This window comes from Mobula birostris, chromosome 15, assembly GCF_030028105.1.
Source record: "Mobula birostris isolate sMobBir1 chromosome 15, sMobBir1.hap1, whole genome shotgun sequence".
NCBI classification, from domain to species: Eukaryota; Metazoa; Chordata; class Chondrichthyes; order Myliobatiformes; family Myliobatidae; genus Mobula; species Mobula birostris.
In genome coordinates, this window is record NC_092384.1 from 18,746,136 (window position 1) to 18,764,827 (window position 18,692).

Below are 18,692 nucleotides of genomic sequence, written 5' to 3' on the forward strand. Positions count from 1 at the left end.
AATAAAACACCATCAGACCCAGACGTAAAGTGCAGTCAAGTCAAGCCAAAGAGACTGCATTGCTTATCTGAACTCTGTTTGCAGAAAGTGGGAAACATGAGAGCAACATGGTCAAATTATTTCTCAACCAAAGTGTAACGAACAATGTATTTTATGTTTTCATGAGTCACTTTACATGTAGATTATAGTTTTGCCATTTAGTATTAAGAGGGTTCAACACCTTTGTTTACTCTGCTTTTAATGAAAAAGAACAGTTTGACCACTTACTCTTTTCTGCCTTTTCTTCAAAATCTCTTTTGCTTAACCTCTCAACTTCACAAAGTTCCAATTCTAACTGCTGCAGGAGGTAGTATACAGATACAGACTGAGGATTTGTTAACCGACAGAAAGCAATGAGGTACTGCAGGACAGTATTCGGACCAGATTTTCACAATCTGTATCAATGATAAGGACAAGGAGAGCCAGGATAATATACTCAGATATGCAGAAGTTACAAGACTAGATGGCATGTAACTTGCAAGAGGGGTGCAGATAGGGTTCAAGGCAGATGGAACACAACATGGAAAATGTAAAGTTGTCCACCTTAATAAGGAAAAGGGCAGATTTTGTTTTTAAATGATGCAAAACTGAGTGGTGCTTAGAAGAGCAAATCTGAAAGCAAACATACAAAGAGAGCAACCAATTAAGACTCAGATTGCTTTATTGTTGTACACACCAAGGTGCAATGAAATTCCTTTCTCGGTGAAGCTCACAGTAAAGAGCATACATAGTAATAATAAATACGACAAGCAGAATGCTGCCAAGTAAACGAGTGCAGTCTGAAATAGTGCAAAAATAAAAGCTGAGGTAACAATAATGGAATAGCCAAGCGAGTGGAGCTAAGAGTCTGAGAACGTGGCAGTACCAGTTGGAAGGGAGCGTGAAAGACGTGATTGGTCAGAAGTCTGACAGCAGAGGGAAAGAAGCTGTTCTTAAAATATGATCATCCATGCTTTGAAGCCTCTGTATCTTCTCCCAGAAGACAGAAGAGATAAAAGGGATGGCCAGGGTGGCAGGCATCCTATCAAAACTGTTAGCATTCCTGAAAATAGAATGGAAGGAAGGAAGTGACAAGCCTGTGGTGGAATGGGCTGTGTTTACTGCTCTCTGCAGTTTCTCATGGCTAAGAGCAGAGGAGCAGCCATTACCAGGATCAGATGCAACCCATCAGTGGAAGTTTGAGAGCATCCTCATGGACATGCCAAGTCTTCTCAGATGCCTAAGGAAGCAAATATGCTGATGAAGGCCAACAGTTTTCTTGATCACTGCATTAGTGTGAAGGTCAGGTTGTTAGTGCTGCAGAGGCCAAGGAACCTGAAACTGTTGACCATCTCTACAGAATCTCCAATGATGAGAACAAGGCTTTGTTCAAATAGGAAGTTAAATAGATTGTCAGTTTTCAAGGGTGCCTAACTGAAATTATATGGCACCCTTGTGAAACCACACTTGCAGTACTGGTCACAGGTCTTATCTTGCTATCTTGGGACGGACATAGTTGCAATAGAGGGAATACAACAAAGATTCATCCCCCAAATGGGTAGGGTTGTTTGAGAGGCCTCGTTCACATGAAACTTTTAACTGGAGACAATGCATGTTCTCGCAGATTAACTAAATGCCACAAAGTAATAGCTCATAAGCAGGGGATGCTCCAAATCTGACCTGCAATTTAAAATATGCATTCTTTGCAATATACTTCACTGCCTTTTGAGATTTACTTAGCTTTACAACAGTCTCTTAATACCAGACATTTATCATTCCCTCTTCCCCCATCACTTCCTGCGGCCAGTCACACATAGCACAGAACCATACTACCTGACCTGGATATTGTTTGGAGTCGGATGTGCCCAGTATGGTGCCATAGTGCATCTGATACTCCCTTCAGGGTCCATTTCCACATCCCACCAGGAGAGCACAACGTGAGCCTGCCCACTGCCAGTTGCTTGGACCTCCACAGTATGCTGGGCTGGAGAACTACTAACTGCTTTACTGAAGTCCACCCTGCAAAGAGAGGAAGACATTATAAAACTAGGCCTCTCTTTGTTCTGAAACTTAAGCAACATTATGAAACATATCACAAGAGACACCCAACTCTGATAACCTTTCACTGCCAGTTATGTCACAGGGTGGAAGAGTAAACTAATGATCCGGAGACCAGAGTCTGAATTCCACTGTTAATTAAATACAACACAAAACTACTAGATTATTGCAAAATCCTATCCAGTTCATTCATGTCCTTGAGAGAAGGAAATATGCCATTCCCTTGGAACTTCAGAGCCAGACCAGGAACGTCCTCTACCAATAGGAGGTCCCACCCAGCAGACAGTGCACAGTTAGGACAAATAGCACCAACAATCCTCAGTGCTCACTGTCGATCTGGGTATATTACACAGCATGAGGTTAAACATTAGTAAGGGCACTCTGTGTGATCACCAAGCACAGCCCTTCCTCAGCTGGCAGAGACATCACACTGAGCACTGATGATAACAATATTCACCCCGGGTAAAGAATTTCAAAGTTCAAAGTGCATTTATTATCAAAGTATGGATATGTCGCCATATTCTAATCTGAGAATCATTTTCTTGTAGGCATCCACAGTAGAACAAAGAAGTACAATTGAATCAATAAAAAACTACACACAAAGACCTACCCTGGTAGGACCATCTGGGGTTAGTCTGACATGCTGAATGGTAGGGCACTGAGGAGTGCTTTAGAACAAAGGGATCTGGGAATACAGGTCCATAATTCATTGAAAGTGACATCGCTGATAGGGTCCTAAAGAAAGTTATTGGCACATTGGCCTTCATAAATCAAAGTATTAAGTATAGGAGATGGGATGCTATGTTGAAGTTGTATATGACATTGGTGAGGTCTTACTTGGACTATTGAGTGCAGTTTTGGTCACCTACCTACAGGAAAGATGCAAATAAGGTTGAAAGAGTACAGAGAAAATTTACAAGCATGTTCCCGGACCAGAGGACCTGGGTTATAAGGAAAGATTGAATAGGTTAGGACATTATTCCCTGGAATGTAGAAAATTAAGGGAAGATTTGATTGAGATATACAAAATTATGAGGAGTATCGATAGGGTAAATGCATACTACCTTTTTCCATTGAGGTTAGGTAGGACTACAACTAGAGGTCATGGGTTATGGTTGAAAGGTGAAAAGTTTAAGGAGAATACCAGGGGAAATTTCCTCACTCACAGGGTGTTAAGAGTGTGGAAAAAGCAGCCAGTGCACGTGGTCCATGCGAGCTCGATTACAGTGTTTAAAAGAAGTTTGGATAGGTGCATGGATGGTAGGGGTATGGAGGGACATGGTCCCAGTGCAAGTCAATGGTAGTAGGCAGTTTAAATGGTTCAGCACAGACTAGATGGGCCGAAGGGTCTGTTTCTATGCTGTACTTTTCTATGATTCTATGATAAAGACTGACAAACAGCCAATGTGCAAAAGACGAAGATCTATGCAAATAAATAAATGATACATAGGCAGATAGATAGACAAATAAATAGATATTGACAGCATGGGCTGTAGAGTCCTTGAAAGTGAGTCCACAGGTTATGGAATCAGTTCAGAATTCCAGTAACAGCAGCAGCTAAAAGACTTCCCTTCTAAACCGGGGGATGGGAAACTAAGACATCTGATTAACCTTGCCCTCAGCGGCTTCATTAATAATCTTTCTTCTATCATAACATCAGAAGAGGAGAGGTTCACTCACAGCAGCAGTTCTATTCACAACTCAAGTTAATGTATACCATCAAAAGAAACAACCTTCCACTGGACCAAGGTGCACAATACAGTACACCTAACTCACACACAACACAAAGTAATATTACCACAAATAAAATACATTCCAGAAGAGTGCCATTTAGCATAAAGTGTATATAAGGTAGCACAAGGATCATGAAGTTCAACCAGGCACATGTCAAGGGCTGAGTGAGTAAAAGGCAATATTCGCAGTTCAGGTGTTGACCAGTAATCATCTCCAAAGGAAATATAATCATCTTCCTTGACATTCAATGACCCAGCATTATGTAACCATCCACTTCAATGTCCTTAACCTCCACCTGAAGCAATCACTCACTCATACACTGGAATAGTGGCTGCTCTGTGTAACCACATGATTTAGCAGAACCTCTAGTGTCTGTAAGGAGTAGTAGCAAATGCAAGAAACACCAACCTCTCCAGCTTCCTTTCAAGTCTTAACTTAGAAACATCTCATCATTTCTTCATTATCATTGGGTTAAGACGTTGGCACTCGTTACCCAATAACATTGTGGAGACAACTTCACCCAAGGACTCCACATTTTCAACAGTCACTCAGCTCTACCTCAAGGGTAATTCGAAAAGCCAGTAATCTCCATATCCAATAAGAAAAATTCATATTTGCACTATTAACAACACAAATAATTCTCAAAAATAGAACAGAGAACATGTACCAGTACAGTACATACCCTTTGGCCCACTATGTTTTGCCAACCTTCTAACCTTCGGAGATCAATCTAACCCTTCCCTCCCACATAGCCCTCCATTTTTCTATCATCCAAGTGGCTACCTAAGAATTCCTTAGATGTCTCTCATATCTGCCTCTACCACCACACTTAGCAGGGCATTCCATGCACTCACTGCTCTCCGTGTAAAATGCCTCTTATCATCTTGTACATCTGTCAATTCTGAATCCTCCCTGAAAATTGATGGAAGCTTTAAAATCCTTTATCCCCTCACACAATTATTCATTTTCCAACAGGAATTGTTAGACCATACCTGAATACCTCTGCAACTTCTGTGAGGGGGGTGAAGTGGTTCATGTTCACTTGATTGAGCTGAATGTCATAGACGCAGGGGGAGCCAGCACACGCCTGCATATCCCTTGTTGGTAAAATGACCTTATCGTTGCCATCCTCCAGCCGGATGTGAATTGGCAGCAGCTTGTTCCAGGACCACATCCGCTCGGACTCCACCAGCTGTGCATAAACTGAAGCTCTGTGTGGAACAGCCTCACAGTTTTCCTGTAGCCCATTGAAGAGATGGGTAGAAAGAAACAGCACAACTAGGTTGTGAGAGATATCCTGCTCTGCTTGATCATTCTAGTTACTACCCCACACCCCTCTATTATCTCAGCTACAGACTGCACTATTTACATTGCAAATACATGCCGGTATTTATGCACATTTTATTCCATACCAAAACCTCTAACTTTATTTTTATATAATACTTTATTCTAATTATTGAATGGTGCCACTTTCTGTTGCATGTAGTACCAACACACTACAGCAATGTATATGGTGAGTAAAGCTCAAACTTGATTTATTTAACTTTCATAGCTTTATGGAAATTATTAAAGAATATATATTTACATTGTTGTTAATGTTAATACAATTCCGAGAACCAGGCACTGAGAGTATCATAAAGTCCCAGAACAGAAGTCACTCTCTCCCCATGACATACCTGCACAAGGTATTTGTGAGCATGCTCGTAACTTGGCAGTGCCCCCTCGCCAATGAGCTCCGTATCAAATAGCTCTGTGACCAGGATGTTAGCTCGGCATGACATATCACCATCTGCAGAGTGGAAATCATCATGAAGAATGTGCAATCAGCCTCTGCTCAGTAAGGAATCCATTAACCTCTGAGGCATCAATGTACCGACACTCATGGATTCACTCCGGAAACATGGGTACAAAATCTAATACAGTAGGGTTGTTCCAGAGGTTTTATAAGTAAAGCTACTGAAAGAGTGCATTAGATCCCCAATGGTACCCTTGGTGATCACATCAAGGCCCTTTTGGGTGAACTCTTTGAACTAGGTTGTTGATAGCATTCTGTGCCATGATTATTTAAGGAATGTCACAATCCTTGGCAGTAACATTGATTGTTTTCCCTCTTTGCCAAGAGCATTGGCAGATTAATCTACAACAGTCACCTTAAACTTTGTTCAGACAAACTATTATTAAACAACTCATAAGTCTGTGTGTGCAGCTTATGTTGGGCCTTGTCGGATCAGTGAAACAGGCCAAAGTCAGAGAATTCAAGATGGGATGGAAATTTAAGTGCTAGGCAATTGGAATCCCATCCTTGTGAAAAAAATTGAGGTATTGTGCAAAGTGGCTGCCCAGTCTATGGTAAAGGAAACTACATTATGAGCACAGAAAGCAGTATACTATACTGATATAATTTGAATCACTGCTTCATTTTGGTGGCTGTGTTAGACTCCTTCGACAGTGTGAGGTAAGGGGTAAAAGGGCAGGTTTGCACAGGACAGCGACGTGAGAAGAGGCATCAGTATTGGTGGAAACAGAAGTGTGATGCAGCAAGTTGCTGGGGAGGAACAGGCCCCAGAATGCTGGAGGGTCAGCATGTTGAAGGTGGCAGAAATGATAAAAGATGAACATGACGACTGGTGGGAAGGGAGATGAGGAAAAGAGGAACTGTATCCTTACTTTAGATGGGAGCAGAGCTGGTGACAGCATAAGTGTAGAAAATGAAACAGTTCCAGCTAAAAGCCCCATAAGGTCTGATACAGGGCAAAACCATACTTAAAGAAAACTCGGAAGCACTAGTCTAAAAGGCACTATAATCAGAAGAGCCAGAGAAACGTACAGAAAGGAATGGAGTTCTCACAGGAAGCAGGGACATGCCCTTTGTCTCTCCACTCCTGCAGTTGAAAACATGCCTGATTTCCAACTTTTCCTCACTCTGGTGAAAGGTCATCAACATGAACGGTTAATTCTGATGTACTCTCTGCAGGTGGATCTTTAGGAAATTGGGACTAATAATTTACATTGAAACTCCACTTTTTCACTTTAACATGGAACATGATGAAAGGAAAACCACCTCACCATATCCTAGGAAAGGTCTAGTTCTTACAACAGGTCAAACACTCAGACATCATCGTGAACCTAGACCTCTTTAGCAAACAACTTCGATATTGTTGCAATATTGATTGACATGTGACAGCTGACCTGGTATTTGTGACTTGGAAGTCAAAACAAAATGTATTTAAAATAAAACCTAAAGTAGTTGCTTCAAATAAGTACAGTGGTGATTACAAAATCATTCTAATCAAGCAGTTATGATACGTTACTTTCCAACCAATACAATTAACTGTTTCTATGGATCACCACCACTCAAGAGGTAATGTGCTGCTTTCCCATTAATGGTCTCTGTTACACTCCCACCACAGGTGCCTTACCTGGCCCCACCGTCACCTCAGTCGAGTGCTTGTTGATGACTTTAATTTTATTGCTGAATCCATTTTTCTCCACAATCTTTACAGCAACATCAGCCATTGGCTTAAAAACCTGGGGAGTGGTAACAGAAAGATCATGATAAGACCCATATTATCTTTATGTTCCCTCTTCTTTATACCACCAATCTCCATGGACACCGGCACTTGCAATCAGAAAACAAGTTATTTTCATCAGCACTGTTAGCAGAGGTGGGGGGGGGGGGGCTGCATTGATGACATGAAACACTGAACCACAGCAAAAAATCATAAGGAACAAGTTTTAATAACCAAATACTTAAGTGTTTTGTGCCTGAGAGATTTCAGACACAACCTATTAATTTAATGTCTTCAGCACATGCAACCGGCAGACTATTTCTACAGTCAGCTAGTCTGGCCATGAATCAAGTGAACTCCAGAAGAAGCAGTGTTAGAGGAACTCTGCAGGTCAAGGCAGCATCTGTGCAGAGGAATAATATATTCATTTTGTGTGTTGCTCTGGATTTCCATCATCTGCAGAATCACTTGTTTTTATGATTTGCAACACTAGAAGCACCAAGATCACATTCATAAGACCATAAGATATAGGAACTGAAACAGGCCATTCAGCCCATCAAGCCTGCTCCGCTATTCAATCATAGGCTGATCCAATTCTTCCAGTCTTCCCCACTCCCCTGCTTTCACCCCATACCCTTTAATGCCCTGGCTAATCAAGAACCTATCTATCTCTGCCTTAAATGCACTCAGTGACTTGGCCTCCGCAGCTGTTCATGGCAACAAATTCCACAGATTTATCACCCTCTGACTAAAGTAGTTTCTCCGCATCTCAGTTCTAAATGGACATCCTTCAATCCTGAAGTCGCACCCTCTTGTCCTAGACTCCCCTACCATGGGAAATAACTTTGCCATATCTAATCTGTTCAGGCCTTTTAACATTTGGAATGTTTCTAAGAGATTCACCCCCCCATTCTCCTGAACTCCTGGGAATAGAGCCCAAGAGCTACCAGACGTTCCTCTTACAGTAACCCTTTCATTCCTGGAATCATTCTCATGAATCTTCTCTGGACCCTCTCCAATATCAGTATATCCTTTCTAAAATAAGGAACTCAAAACAGCACACAATACTCCAAGAGTGGTCTCACAAGTGCCTTATTGAGCCTCAACATCACATCCCTGCTCTTATATTCTATACTTCTAGAAATGAATGCCAACATTACATTCACCTTCTTCACCACCAACTCACTCTGGAAGTTAACCTATAGGGTATCCTGCACAAGGATTCCCAAATCCCTTTGCATCTCTGCATTTTGAATCCTGTCCCCATCTAAATGATAGTCTGCCTGTTTATTTCTTCCACCAAAGTGCATGACCATACACTTTCCAACATTGTATTTCATTTGCCACTTCTTTGCCCATTCCCCTAAACTATCCAAGTCTCTCTGCAGGCTTTTTGTTTCCTCAACACTACCCGCTTCTCCACCTATCTTTGCATCATCAGCAAATTTAGTCACAAATCCATTAATCCCATAATCCAAATCATTGACATACATCGTAAAAAGCAGCAGTTCCAACATCGACCCTTGTGGAATTCCACTGGTAACTGGCAGCCAGCCAGAATATGATTCCTTTATACCCACTCTGTTTTCTGCCGATCAGCCAATGTTCCACCCATGCTAGTAACTCCCCCGTAATTCCATGGGCTCTTATCTTGCTAAGCAGCCTCATGTGCGGCACCTTGTCAAAAGCCCTCTGAAAATCCAAGTACACCATATCTACTACAACTCCTTTGTCTACCATGCTTATAATTTCCTCATTCAGAGCCACACCACTTGCAGCAGTCTTGATACAGGTTTTGATCTGAAACGCTGACGATTCCTTTCCTCCCACAGAAGCTGCCTGAGCTGCTGAGTTCCTCCAACAGATCGCTTGTTGCTCCAGATTCCAGCATTTGCAGTTTCTTGTATCTGCAACCTGTCTTGTCCTTTTCTCTTAAGCAGTACCCTTGGGATTGAGGATATTTCGCCTCTTCCCCATTTTTGCAGATTCTTAAGTAGGTAATAAGGCCATTGTGGGATCCAATCTGCCACAGATGATGGACTGGAGACAAAAGTCAGGGCAGATGCTTGAATCAAGCATTCTGCTGGAAAAACTCAGTGGGTCAGAGTTGGCAGGTAGATGGGCAGTTTGTGAAGCAGTACAACACCTGTCCAGTGTTTCTGTCAGCTCCTAACACATGGCTTCTCAACACCATTTCAAATGGTCCTTCTCCACTCTGAGTGGTCATGGACCAGAGGTTCCCAGAAGCCAGTAGGAATATTCTTCACAAGAGCTTTGAATCTCTTTATTTGTCCACCTGGCAATTTCCTCCCACCACTGAGTTCAGAATTGAATGCCAAATTTAGGAGTCTGTTGTGGGCTCATGAACAATGTAGCTAATTGGGAGCCTCAATGTTAGCCTGGGAGCAGATGCTGGTGTTAGCTTATCCATCCCTCCACTGCAACTGGAGGATTTTACAAAGCCCATGCTTTGAGGTGCCTGATGTTGATAGTCCTGGTCTCATAAACACAGAAAGGGAATGGATCACTGCTGCCTGGCGGACCATGAGCTTGTGCCAAGACTAAGATCTTGATTTTCATTTACCCATTTCTTCAATCAACCGAAGACTGTACTGGCACAAAGCAGTGGTGAATTTCAAAATCAATGTGTGCACTCACTGAAAACTGTCTCCTAAAATATGGTAAGTTGTTCATGTTTCCGGAGTTTCTCCACAAACCTTTATGGTTGAATGGCAAAGTGGTGCAATGGAAGCAGGATGAAAGATGAGTTTGCTCCTGCCAGTTTTCAGCACAAGTTGTGTCCTCTCATATGCATGACGGAGCAAATCAACAATGTCTTGGAGCTCAACCTCCTAGTGTGCATAAACACCAGCATTACCTCCCCACTGTAATTTGACTACTGAGATCTGGGTGGCCTTGGTTCTAGACTGTGGTCTCTGCAGTTGAGAACAGATTACCAATAGTTCTGAAGCTTACCTCCAAAATATTCTTAGGAAGTGAGGTGCATTGCAGCAAGTAAGATTGGGAAAATTGTTGATGTAATGGTACAGCCTTGCCTGATGCTAGTCTACACTGAAAAAGGTTATGTTCCAGAGCTGTCGGTTAGTATCTTGGTATCATGGAGTAAATGTACAATGGGGACTAATTTTTGTAAGATGGCAACTTTGAGGAGTATGCTCCATAGTCCCTCCGGAATGATGGCATCAAAGGCTTTAGTGAGGTTAAAAGAGATAATGTACAGTTGCTGGTTTGTTACCTGAATTTTAATTGGATTTGTTGCTAGGTGAAGGCCAAGGCCACTGTGCATGTGGATAACAGGAATCCACACTGTGATTTGGCATGGCGAATCTTTGATTGCTGGGAGAGGGTGGGTTAGCAATTACTTTTACTGTGGCACACAGCAGGAAAACTCTTCTGTCAGATCTGAGCAGAGGCAGATCTTTAAAGCTTTAAAGATAAAGATTAACTTCATTTGTCACATCTACATTGAAACATACAGTGAAATGCATAAATTTATGTCAAATCAAATCAGCAAGAACTGTGCTGGGCAAGCCGCAAATGTCACCATGCTTCCAAGGCCAACAACACCCCACAACTTATGAACCCTAACTGTACATCTTTGGAATATGGGAAGAAACTGGAGCACCTGGAGGAAGTCCACACAGTCTAGGGGAGAATGTACAGACTCCTTACCAGCAGCGAAGGGAATCGAACCCTGATATTACTAATGGCACTGCAACACTGTTACACTAACCGCTATGGTACCTCGTCGTCCCGCTGTCCCCTTTCTTACAGATGATAATTATGGATCCTTTAAGATCTCCTGGTATATCCACCTCTTCCTAGAAACAGCAGTAAGGTTGTCGATTTGTGACTGAAGCACTTTGCCATTGAGTTTTAGAACTTCAGCTGGGGTACCATATGCACCCGAGATCTAGTTTTTTTTTACTTGTACTATGGCTTTATCAGTCAGGTAGCAAGGCTGGACAGAATAGACCCCTGTGGAATAGAGAAAAAGGTCAGTGCCACAGTTGAGAAGGTATTTGAAGTATTCCTTTCCATGAGCACTGATTGCCTCTCCATCCCTGATGAAAACCCTTTCCTTGACTTGCATGTGAGCTGGGGCATCAAGTGTTTGGATAACGGAGTGGGTAACAGCACACAGGAGAACCTACACATGTCAGAGCCTTCGTCAAGTGGCTGAGCATCTGGTCCCTCTCCATCGCTTGCTCTTTTCATGGTTTTTCTGCTGGATATCTAATGAGCTCAACCCTGAGATTCAACATCCTTGCTCCATGCTCAGTGAGTTGATCTGAGTCAGAATTAACTTAAATCTACAGTATGCGCATCATTAAAGTGATCAAGACATCAGGATGACCACTTATTTCTGCCACGATGGAAAATTGGTGAGTCCATGTTGTAGTTAAATCATCTGTGAAAATTTGTGTCTGATAACAGTCATTATCAAGGCGCAGCTTAAGCTTTGTATTAACAAGAAGACTTTGCATGTAAGGCAAGTCTGTGTAACAACCAAACATGCTTCCGTTTGGAACAAAGTTAATTGGGAATAAATACAGGCAACGGTAGCAAGGTAGACTCATGCAACCACTAATTTTTGCTCTTCAAAGTAACTATTCATTTTCTATATTTTGCCCGCTGAGTGAAGTTATTAAACAAAATTATTGTTGAAAGTTTGTTTGTATGATGCCCAAACTGTAAGAATCTTTATTGAAGATAAACTGCGGTAAGTGAGAATTTTAGCAAAATAGAAGTGGAACGAAGTTAAAATCCAGAGCATGAACGCATCCACTCACCTCGATTGCAAAACAGAAGTCAGCACCAGCTTGTGCTGCCATCATGGATAAGAGCCCCGTCCCGGTGCCGATGTCCAGGACAACCGCCCTCTGACCTCGCTCCCTCACCCTGCCGACAGCTGCCCGAATTCCACTGTAGTACTTCTCATTCTGCACAATGGTTTCATGGCTATAAGTATCTGTTGTTCCAGTGTGACTCATACATGTCATCTAGCATTCTTCAATACAAGAGATTCTGCAGACACAAAATGCTGGAGGAACTCAGCAGGTTAGGTAGCATCTATGGAAAGGAATAGAGACCTGATGAAGGGTCTCAGCCCTTCATTCCTCTCCATAGATACTGCCTGACCTGTTGAGATCCTCCACCATTTTGTATGTATCAATCTGGATTTCTTCTTTAGTTTTCAGCCTTGCACTTGAGCATATTTTAGATGCTCATGAACAACAGAAGACCCATGTTACTCTGGAACAGGCCAGACAGAGAAGTAAATAATAAAAGAAAAAGCATTCACTTTTAACCATACTAACATGGTAAGACTCTCAGCCACACTAACATCTTCAGTGCTGATAATCATCAGTTGCTTCAACCAGGCATTTCAGAATATAAGCTACAAATAAATAGCATGTAGCTAGTTCAAAAACCAAAACTCGTGTCCTTTTTTGTGCAATGAGTCATTACTGCATTTGAGATTTAGGGAGTACATATATGGAAAGGATTCTAGGCAACTTTCAGCCCTGAGATCCTATTGCAACTCGACAGTCTGAAAAGGCAAGCACACCCACAGCATTTACATATACATGTATTAAAAATTAATTAACACATGCATTTTCTATCATACACTTACCCTGTCTTTATCATGCAGCATATCAGCATAAGAGGACCTGATAAGACAACATAGAAAACAATCCAGTTAATTAAAATAAATCACAATATATGGTTTTATTTATTTGTCTACTGTAGCAGTTATTTTAAAACAAACCAAAAAACACTGAGAGGCTAAGCCAGGAAATCAACACTGTCTGACGCACTTCCAAAGTACCAGAGTTCCAAGATCAAAACAGGTAGGTTCGATCCTTTATTACAAAACCAGCAATAAAAAGAAACTAACAAAACTAAATTAGTGATATGGTGTTCAAATTAGCGAAGTAATGAAGTTAGCAGCTAAACTAAAGCAAAGTTACCAATCTTGTTAGTGTTCCAATAACATGCCAATTGGTGTAACTAAGTGGTTGAACTAACATAGTGAAGTTAGCAATCTAGATAATGTTCCAATATTTAGCATACTAGCAGCGTAACTAAGCGGTCGAACTAAATTAGCAACCAAAAAAAGTATCATTCTCCAAGGCTCAACCCTTAAATAGACAAAACAACTAAGACAAAGCATGAATATTGCAAGACGTTTGTATCCACTGTTAAAGATGTTTTTTTGGGGTATTTGGAGGCACATAATAAAACAGGCCGTAGTCAGCACAGTCTCCTTCAGGGAAAATCTTGACTGACAAATCTGTTGAAATTCTGTGAAGAAATAACAAGCAGGAAACACAAAGGAGAATCAGTAGATGTTGTGTACTTGGATTTACAGAAGGCCTTTGACAAGGGGCCACACTTGAGGCTACTTAACAAGTTAAGAGCACATGGTATTACAGGAAAAATATGAGCATGTATAAAGCAGTGGCTGACTGGCAGGAGGTTAAGAATGGGGAGAAAAGGAAGCCTTTTCTGGTTGGCTGCTGGTAACTAGTGGTGTTCCACAGGGGTCTGTGTTGGGACCGATTCTTTTTCGTTATATGTCAATGACTTGGATGACAGAATTGATGGCTTTGTGGCCAAGTTTGCAGACAACATGAAGACAGGTGGAGGGCAGGGAGTTTTGAAGAAATAGCAAGGCAAAAGAAGGACTCAGACAGATTAGGAGAATGGGAAAAGAAATGGCAGATGGAAAACAGTGTCAGGAAGTGTATGGTCATACACTTTGAGAGAAGAAATAAAAGGGCAAACTATTTTATGAATGGAGAAAAAATTCAAAAAACTGAGGTGCAAATAGACTGGGGGGGGGGGGTTCTCATGTAGAATTCCCTAAAGGTTAATTTATAGGTTGAGTCTGTGGTGAGGAAGGCAAATGTGATGTTAGCATTCATTTCAAGAAGACTAGAATATAAAAATCAAGGATGTAATGTTGAGGCTTTATACAGCACTGGTGAAGCCTCACTTGGGAGTATTGTGAGCAGTTTTGGGTCCATTATCTAAGAAAGGATGTGCCGACTTTGGAGAGGGTTCAAAGGAGGTTCGTGAAAATGATTTTGGGATTGAAAGGCTTGTCACATTAAGAGCGTTTGATGGCTCTTGCTTCTACTCACTGGGACTGAGAAGTGAGTGGTGACCTCACTGAAACCTTTCGAATGCTGAAAGGGCTTGACAGAGTGGATGCGGAGAGGATGTTCTCTATGGTGGGAGAGTTTAAGACCAGAGGACACAGGCTCAGAATAGAGGGGCATCATTTTAGAATGGAGATGAGGAGGAATTTCTTTAACCAGAGAGTGTTAAATCTGTGGAGTTCATTGTCACAGGCAGCTATGGAAGACAAGTCATTGGGTATACTTAAAACAGAGGGTGATACATTCTTGATTAGTCAGGAAATGTCAAGAAGACAAGAGATTGGGACTGGGAGGAAAATGGATCAGCCATGATAAAATAGCGGAGCAGACTTGATGGGACAAATGGCCTAATTCTGCTCGAAACTCTTATGGCCTAATGCGTGACTCTACTCATTTGCTTCTACTGTGCCCCAACCCATGTGACAGATTACCATAATAAACACGTCATAAGATACAATACAGACAGAAAATAGATACATAGCTCCTGTAGTCTACATTAAACAAAATGGAGTTCTGATCTGAAACAAATTAATGAATATATAGGAATCCTTACAAGCTGAAATTTGATTGAAACCACATAATTTATATATGGATACTGGAATCCCAGCTATAAGAGACCAGGACCTAATGGATTTCTGACTGTTATAAAATAGCAAACTATTCCTACATAACGTAGCAGTGAGAAATACAAAATTAAAACAAAATTTGCTAGAAGTGCACCATCCATGGGGAAACGAGATCAGTGATCCAGAAGTAGGTGGAAAATATTTAAAGGGAAGCAGGTTGTGGATTTCTGTTCAAACCTACTGACCAGTTCAGATCACTTTTAACTACTCCCTGCACATTATACCAATCAGGGAGAATTTTATTTTGCTGCATCTCTGAGGATCCTGTCACATGATCATATTCAGTAAGTATGGGCAGTGAAGCAGTGCTGTGGAGGGTGACGTGAATAGGTTTTTTTGTTATTTTGTTTTGATGTTTTTAATTACTTTTAAGTATTATAGGTTCTTCTAGTTGATTTTATTTGAGGGTTTTTTTGTTTTGTCTGTTTCCATCATTTTAACTGTCAGAAACATCATCTTTTAAATCCATCAACGTCAGATTCTCATCATTATGGCTGGTTTAGTAGCAAGATCTCTTAAGATGCAATAAAATTAAAAAAAACTTTGATAGCCAGCCAAACCCCACCACCAACATTGCTGCCTACCAAAGCCTTCAGGAATATTTCGCAACATCAATTGAGATCTTGTCACTAAACCAGCCTTAACAATGGGAATCCAAGCTCTTTAGTCCAGCAAAATGAATCTTCAGCAACTGGACTAAGCTTGTATAATTATAGCAGTGCCTCAGATGGTAAATGTTAGCAAGATCTGGCCTTCTGTTATAGTCAGTGAACTTTCTGTAGGATTTGAAATACCAGTTCTTTCCAGAGACAAGAGACGGCAGATGCTGTAATTTGCAGCTTTAAAAAGGCTGGCAAAAACTAAGCAGTCCAGATGAAGGGTCTCGCATATTGGAGCAAAATGGCTGAGTTTCCCATGGAACTTTAATTATAGAAAGGGTCTTTGTGTACATTTCTAAGGTGGGGAAGCATGCTAGAAACATGTCAGAAGTTCAGTGCAATATGTATATTAGGCTTTAAGTTTGAATTGCCACTGATGGGGCATCTATTTTGATCATATACCATTTCTCTTTATTGCATTAATTAGCATCCACCGCATCCATGGGAAATTCAGCCATTTAGTGAATAAAGTTAATCCTCGATGCTGTAACTGGGTGGGCAGCTAACTATATATTGCCCTCTTCCCCAAAATACTTGAAGGAGTTTGCACTACTTTTTAAAATAATTCTTCTATGTGGTTGTCCAGTTATTGAGGAAAGGCTGTCTAGTTAAAACCCCATCATTCCCATTATCATTGCACAAGGCTGTATAATGCAGTTACTTTTGAACGGAAAAGCTATCACACTGTTTTGCTGGTCTCATCCAGATGAAGCGTCTCAACTTGAAACCCTGACTGTCCATTTCTCTCCACCTGACTTGCTGAGTTCCTCCAGTATACTGAAGCACACTCAGAGCTTCATCAACCATAATTACAGTGCACAGACAAGAACCATTTATAGTAGATACTCAAGAAATGAAATAGACATCAAACACAGGCGCTGGAAATCATAAAAAGAGCAGAAATTGCCAGAAGCACTCAGCACATTGAACCACATTCGTATTCCTGGTTTTTCTAGTTTTTATGTACACAGAAATGTCTGAAGTATTCAACAGGACAGATAGCCAGAATCGTGAAAGGAAAACAAGTTAGTTTCTGGTTGATGGTCTTTCAGCAAAACTTGACAGGTAAAGAACTGCAAATACCAGAAATCTGAAGTAAAAACAGTATATGCCTATCAAGCATCATCCATTAAAAACCAAATAAAAGCTTCATTCACACTAAAAAGGCTGGAGGAACTTAGCACTGATGAAAATGAGCAGTCGATATTTTAGGCCAAGAACTGGAAGGAATGAGAGCAGAAGATAAAGTAAATAGGTGGGAAAGGTGAAGAGGTACGAGCTAGCTGGTGAATAATGATGGGGGTAAGATAGGTAGGTGGAGGGGACGGGCGAAAATTATGTAAAAAAGCTGGAAGGCAATAGGTAGAAGCAGCAAAGGGCTGAAAAAGATGGCATCTGCCTTTCTCTTCTCCCAGATGTTGTCCGATTTGTCGATTGTTTACAGTACTTTATCTTTACTGCGGAATTCCAGCATCTGAGGTTTCTGTTTCTTTATTCTCTCCCCCCCCCCCTTTCAAATCAGACACGGGACAGCTACGGTAAAGTCCCATCAGTGTAGACAGGGAGAAAAGTGACTGATCGTGACTAAGATGCGCCACCGAGTCACCGGGAAGGCCAGTGCCGTGGTTCGGCTCAGGGACAGAGCGAGTGTCCGAGTGAAGCCACGGGGAGCGACAAGGACACACATTCAGGGGGGAGGGACAACGGACAGGCTCGGGCTCCATGCACATGCACTGGCTGCCGCCGGGACGCCCGTTCTGTACCGTGCTATCTCCTGGTGATAGTCATAGTCCTCGCCTTCCTCCTCCCACTCGGTGGCCCCGGTGATGGGGTTGGCTCTACTACAAAAAGTCTTCATTGGTGCTGCCAACAGCATCCCAATCTTCACAGCACGACCCGCACCAGCACCGCCATGTTCCCGCCCGGCATACAGCGCGCGTGGCGTGACGTGAGGTCATCACGTGAGCGAACCAGCGTGGTGGGATGGTCACATGACCGAGGCGGCGTGGTGGGGACGGTCACATGACCGACAACGTGGTGGGCAGACTAGTTTTATGACCGTGCTGGAACTGCTGGGTGTTAATGAAATGGGCCGAGGATTAGCAGTGAGGTTTCATCCAGATAGGTGCAGGGATGCATTTTATGGAGTGCCAGTGAGACCAGGACACAAAGATGAAAGGAAAGGTCCTAGGGAGTACTGAGGAACAGATGGACCTCGTCGGTCCAAATTGTTTGAAGGTGGCATTGCAGGCAGATGAGGCCTATGGATACATGTTAGTCACTGTATTAAATAAAGAAGCAAGGGGAATATGTTCTAACGTTACTACATGCATTTCTGGTCACCAATGTATGATAGATGTTTGGAGAAGGCGCAGAGGAAATTCGCCGGGGGTTGACTGGGATAGATAGCGCGTTTTTAGTTATAAGAGATTGGTGAGACATGGTTTATTTCACTTGAAGTGCACGAGGTTAAAAGGAGATACGATTATAAACTTATGAGGGGTACAAACAAAATAGACTGAAGGAAGTTGTTCTGCTTATATAATCTTTGAATGAAACTAGCGGATACAGATTTAGTAACAGTCGATCTAAGGAGGAGCTCTTTTTCACTCAGAGAATTGTGAATACCTAGAATCCACTGCCGAAGAGAGTGGTGGAAGCAGTCACCTTCTGTCCTCTCCTATCTGATCCCCACTTCGCCAGCCACGTATCTCTTGCCAATCAACTTCCCAGCTCTTTATTTCACCCCTCACCCCAGCCCCATTTCACCTATCGCCTTGCGTTTCTTCCTTCCCTCTCTCCACCTTCTTACTCTGACTCCACATCTTTTTTTCTCCAGTCCTGATGAAGGGTCAACTGTACCCTTTCCCTTCGATGCTGCCTGGCCTACTGAGTTCC

At 42.0% G+C, this 18,692-nt stretch overlaps 1 protein-coding gene across 3 annotated transcripts in view; it reads right to left on the bottom strand.

Annotated features, from left to right (window-relative positions):
- Nucleotides 1-17,719, bottom strand: part of prmt7 (protein arginine methyltransferase 7) — a 50,834-nt gene extending 33,115 nt beyond the window's left edge. For 2 of the 3 annotated variants that reach the window (XM_072279393.1, XM_072279395.1), the window contains exons 1-7: nt 17,558-17,719; nt 12,979-13,015; nt 12,134-12,283; nt 7,230-7,338; nt 5,487-5,599; nt 4,803-5,047; nt 1,857-2,037 (exon numbers count right to left, since the gene is read on the bottom strand). In XM_072279393.1, coding sequence (XP_072135494.1) covers nt 1,857-2,037; nt 4,803-5,047; nt 5,487-5,599; nt 7,230-7,338; nt 12,134-12,283; nt 12,979-13,015; nt 17,558-17,670 — 948 coding nt within the window. In that variant the 5' untranslated portion in view covers nt 17,671-17,719. The remainder of the gene's footprint in view (nt 1-1,856; nt 2,038-4,802; nt 5,048-5,486; nt 5,600-7,229; nt 7,339-12,133; nt 12,284-12,978; nt 13,016-17,557) is intronic. The other variant, XM_072279394.1, reaches the window with a different exon arrangement.
- Nucleotides 17,720-18,692: the final 973 nt, after the last annotated feature.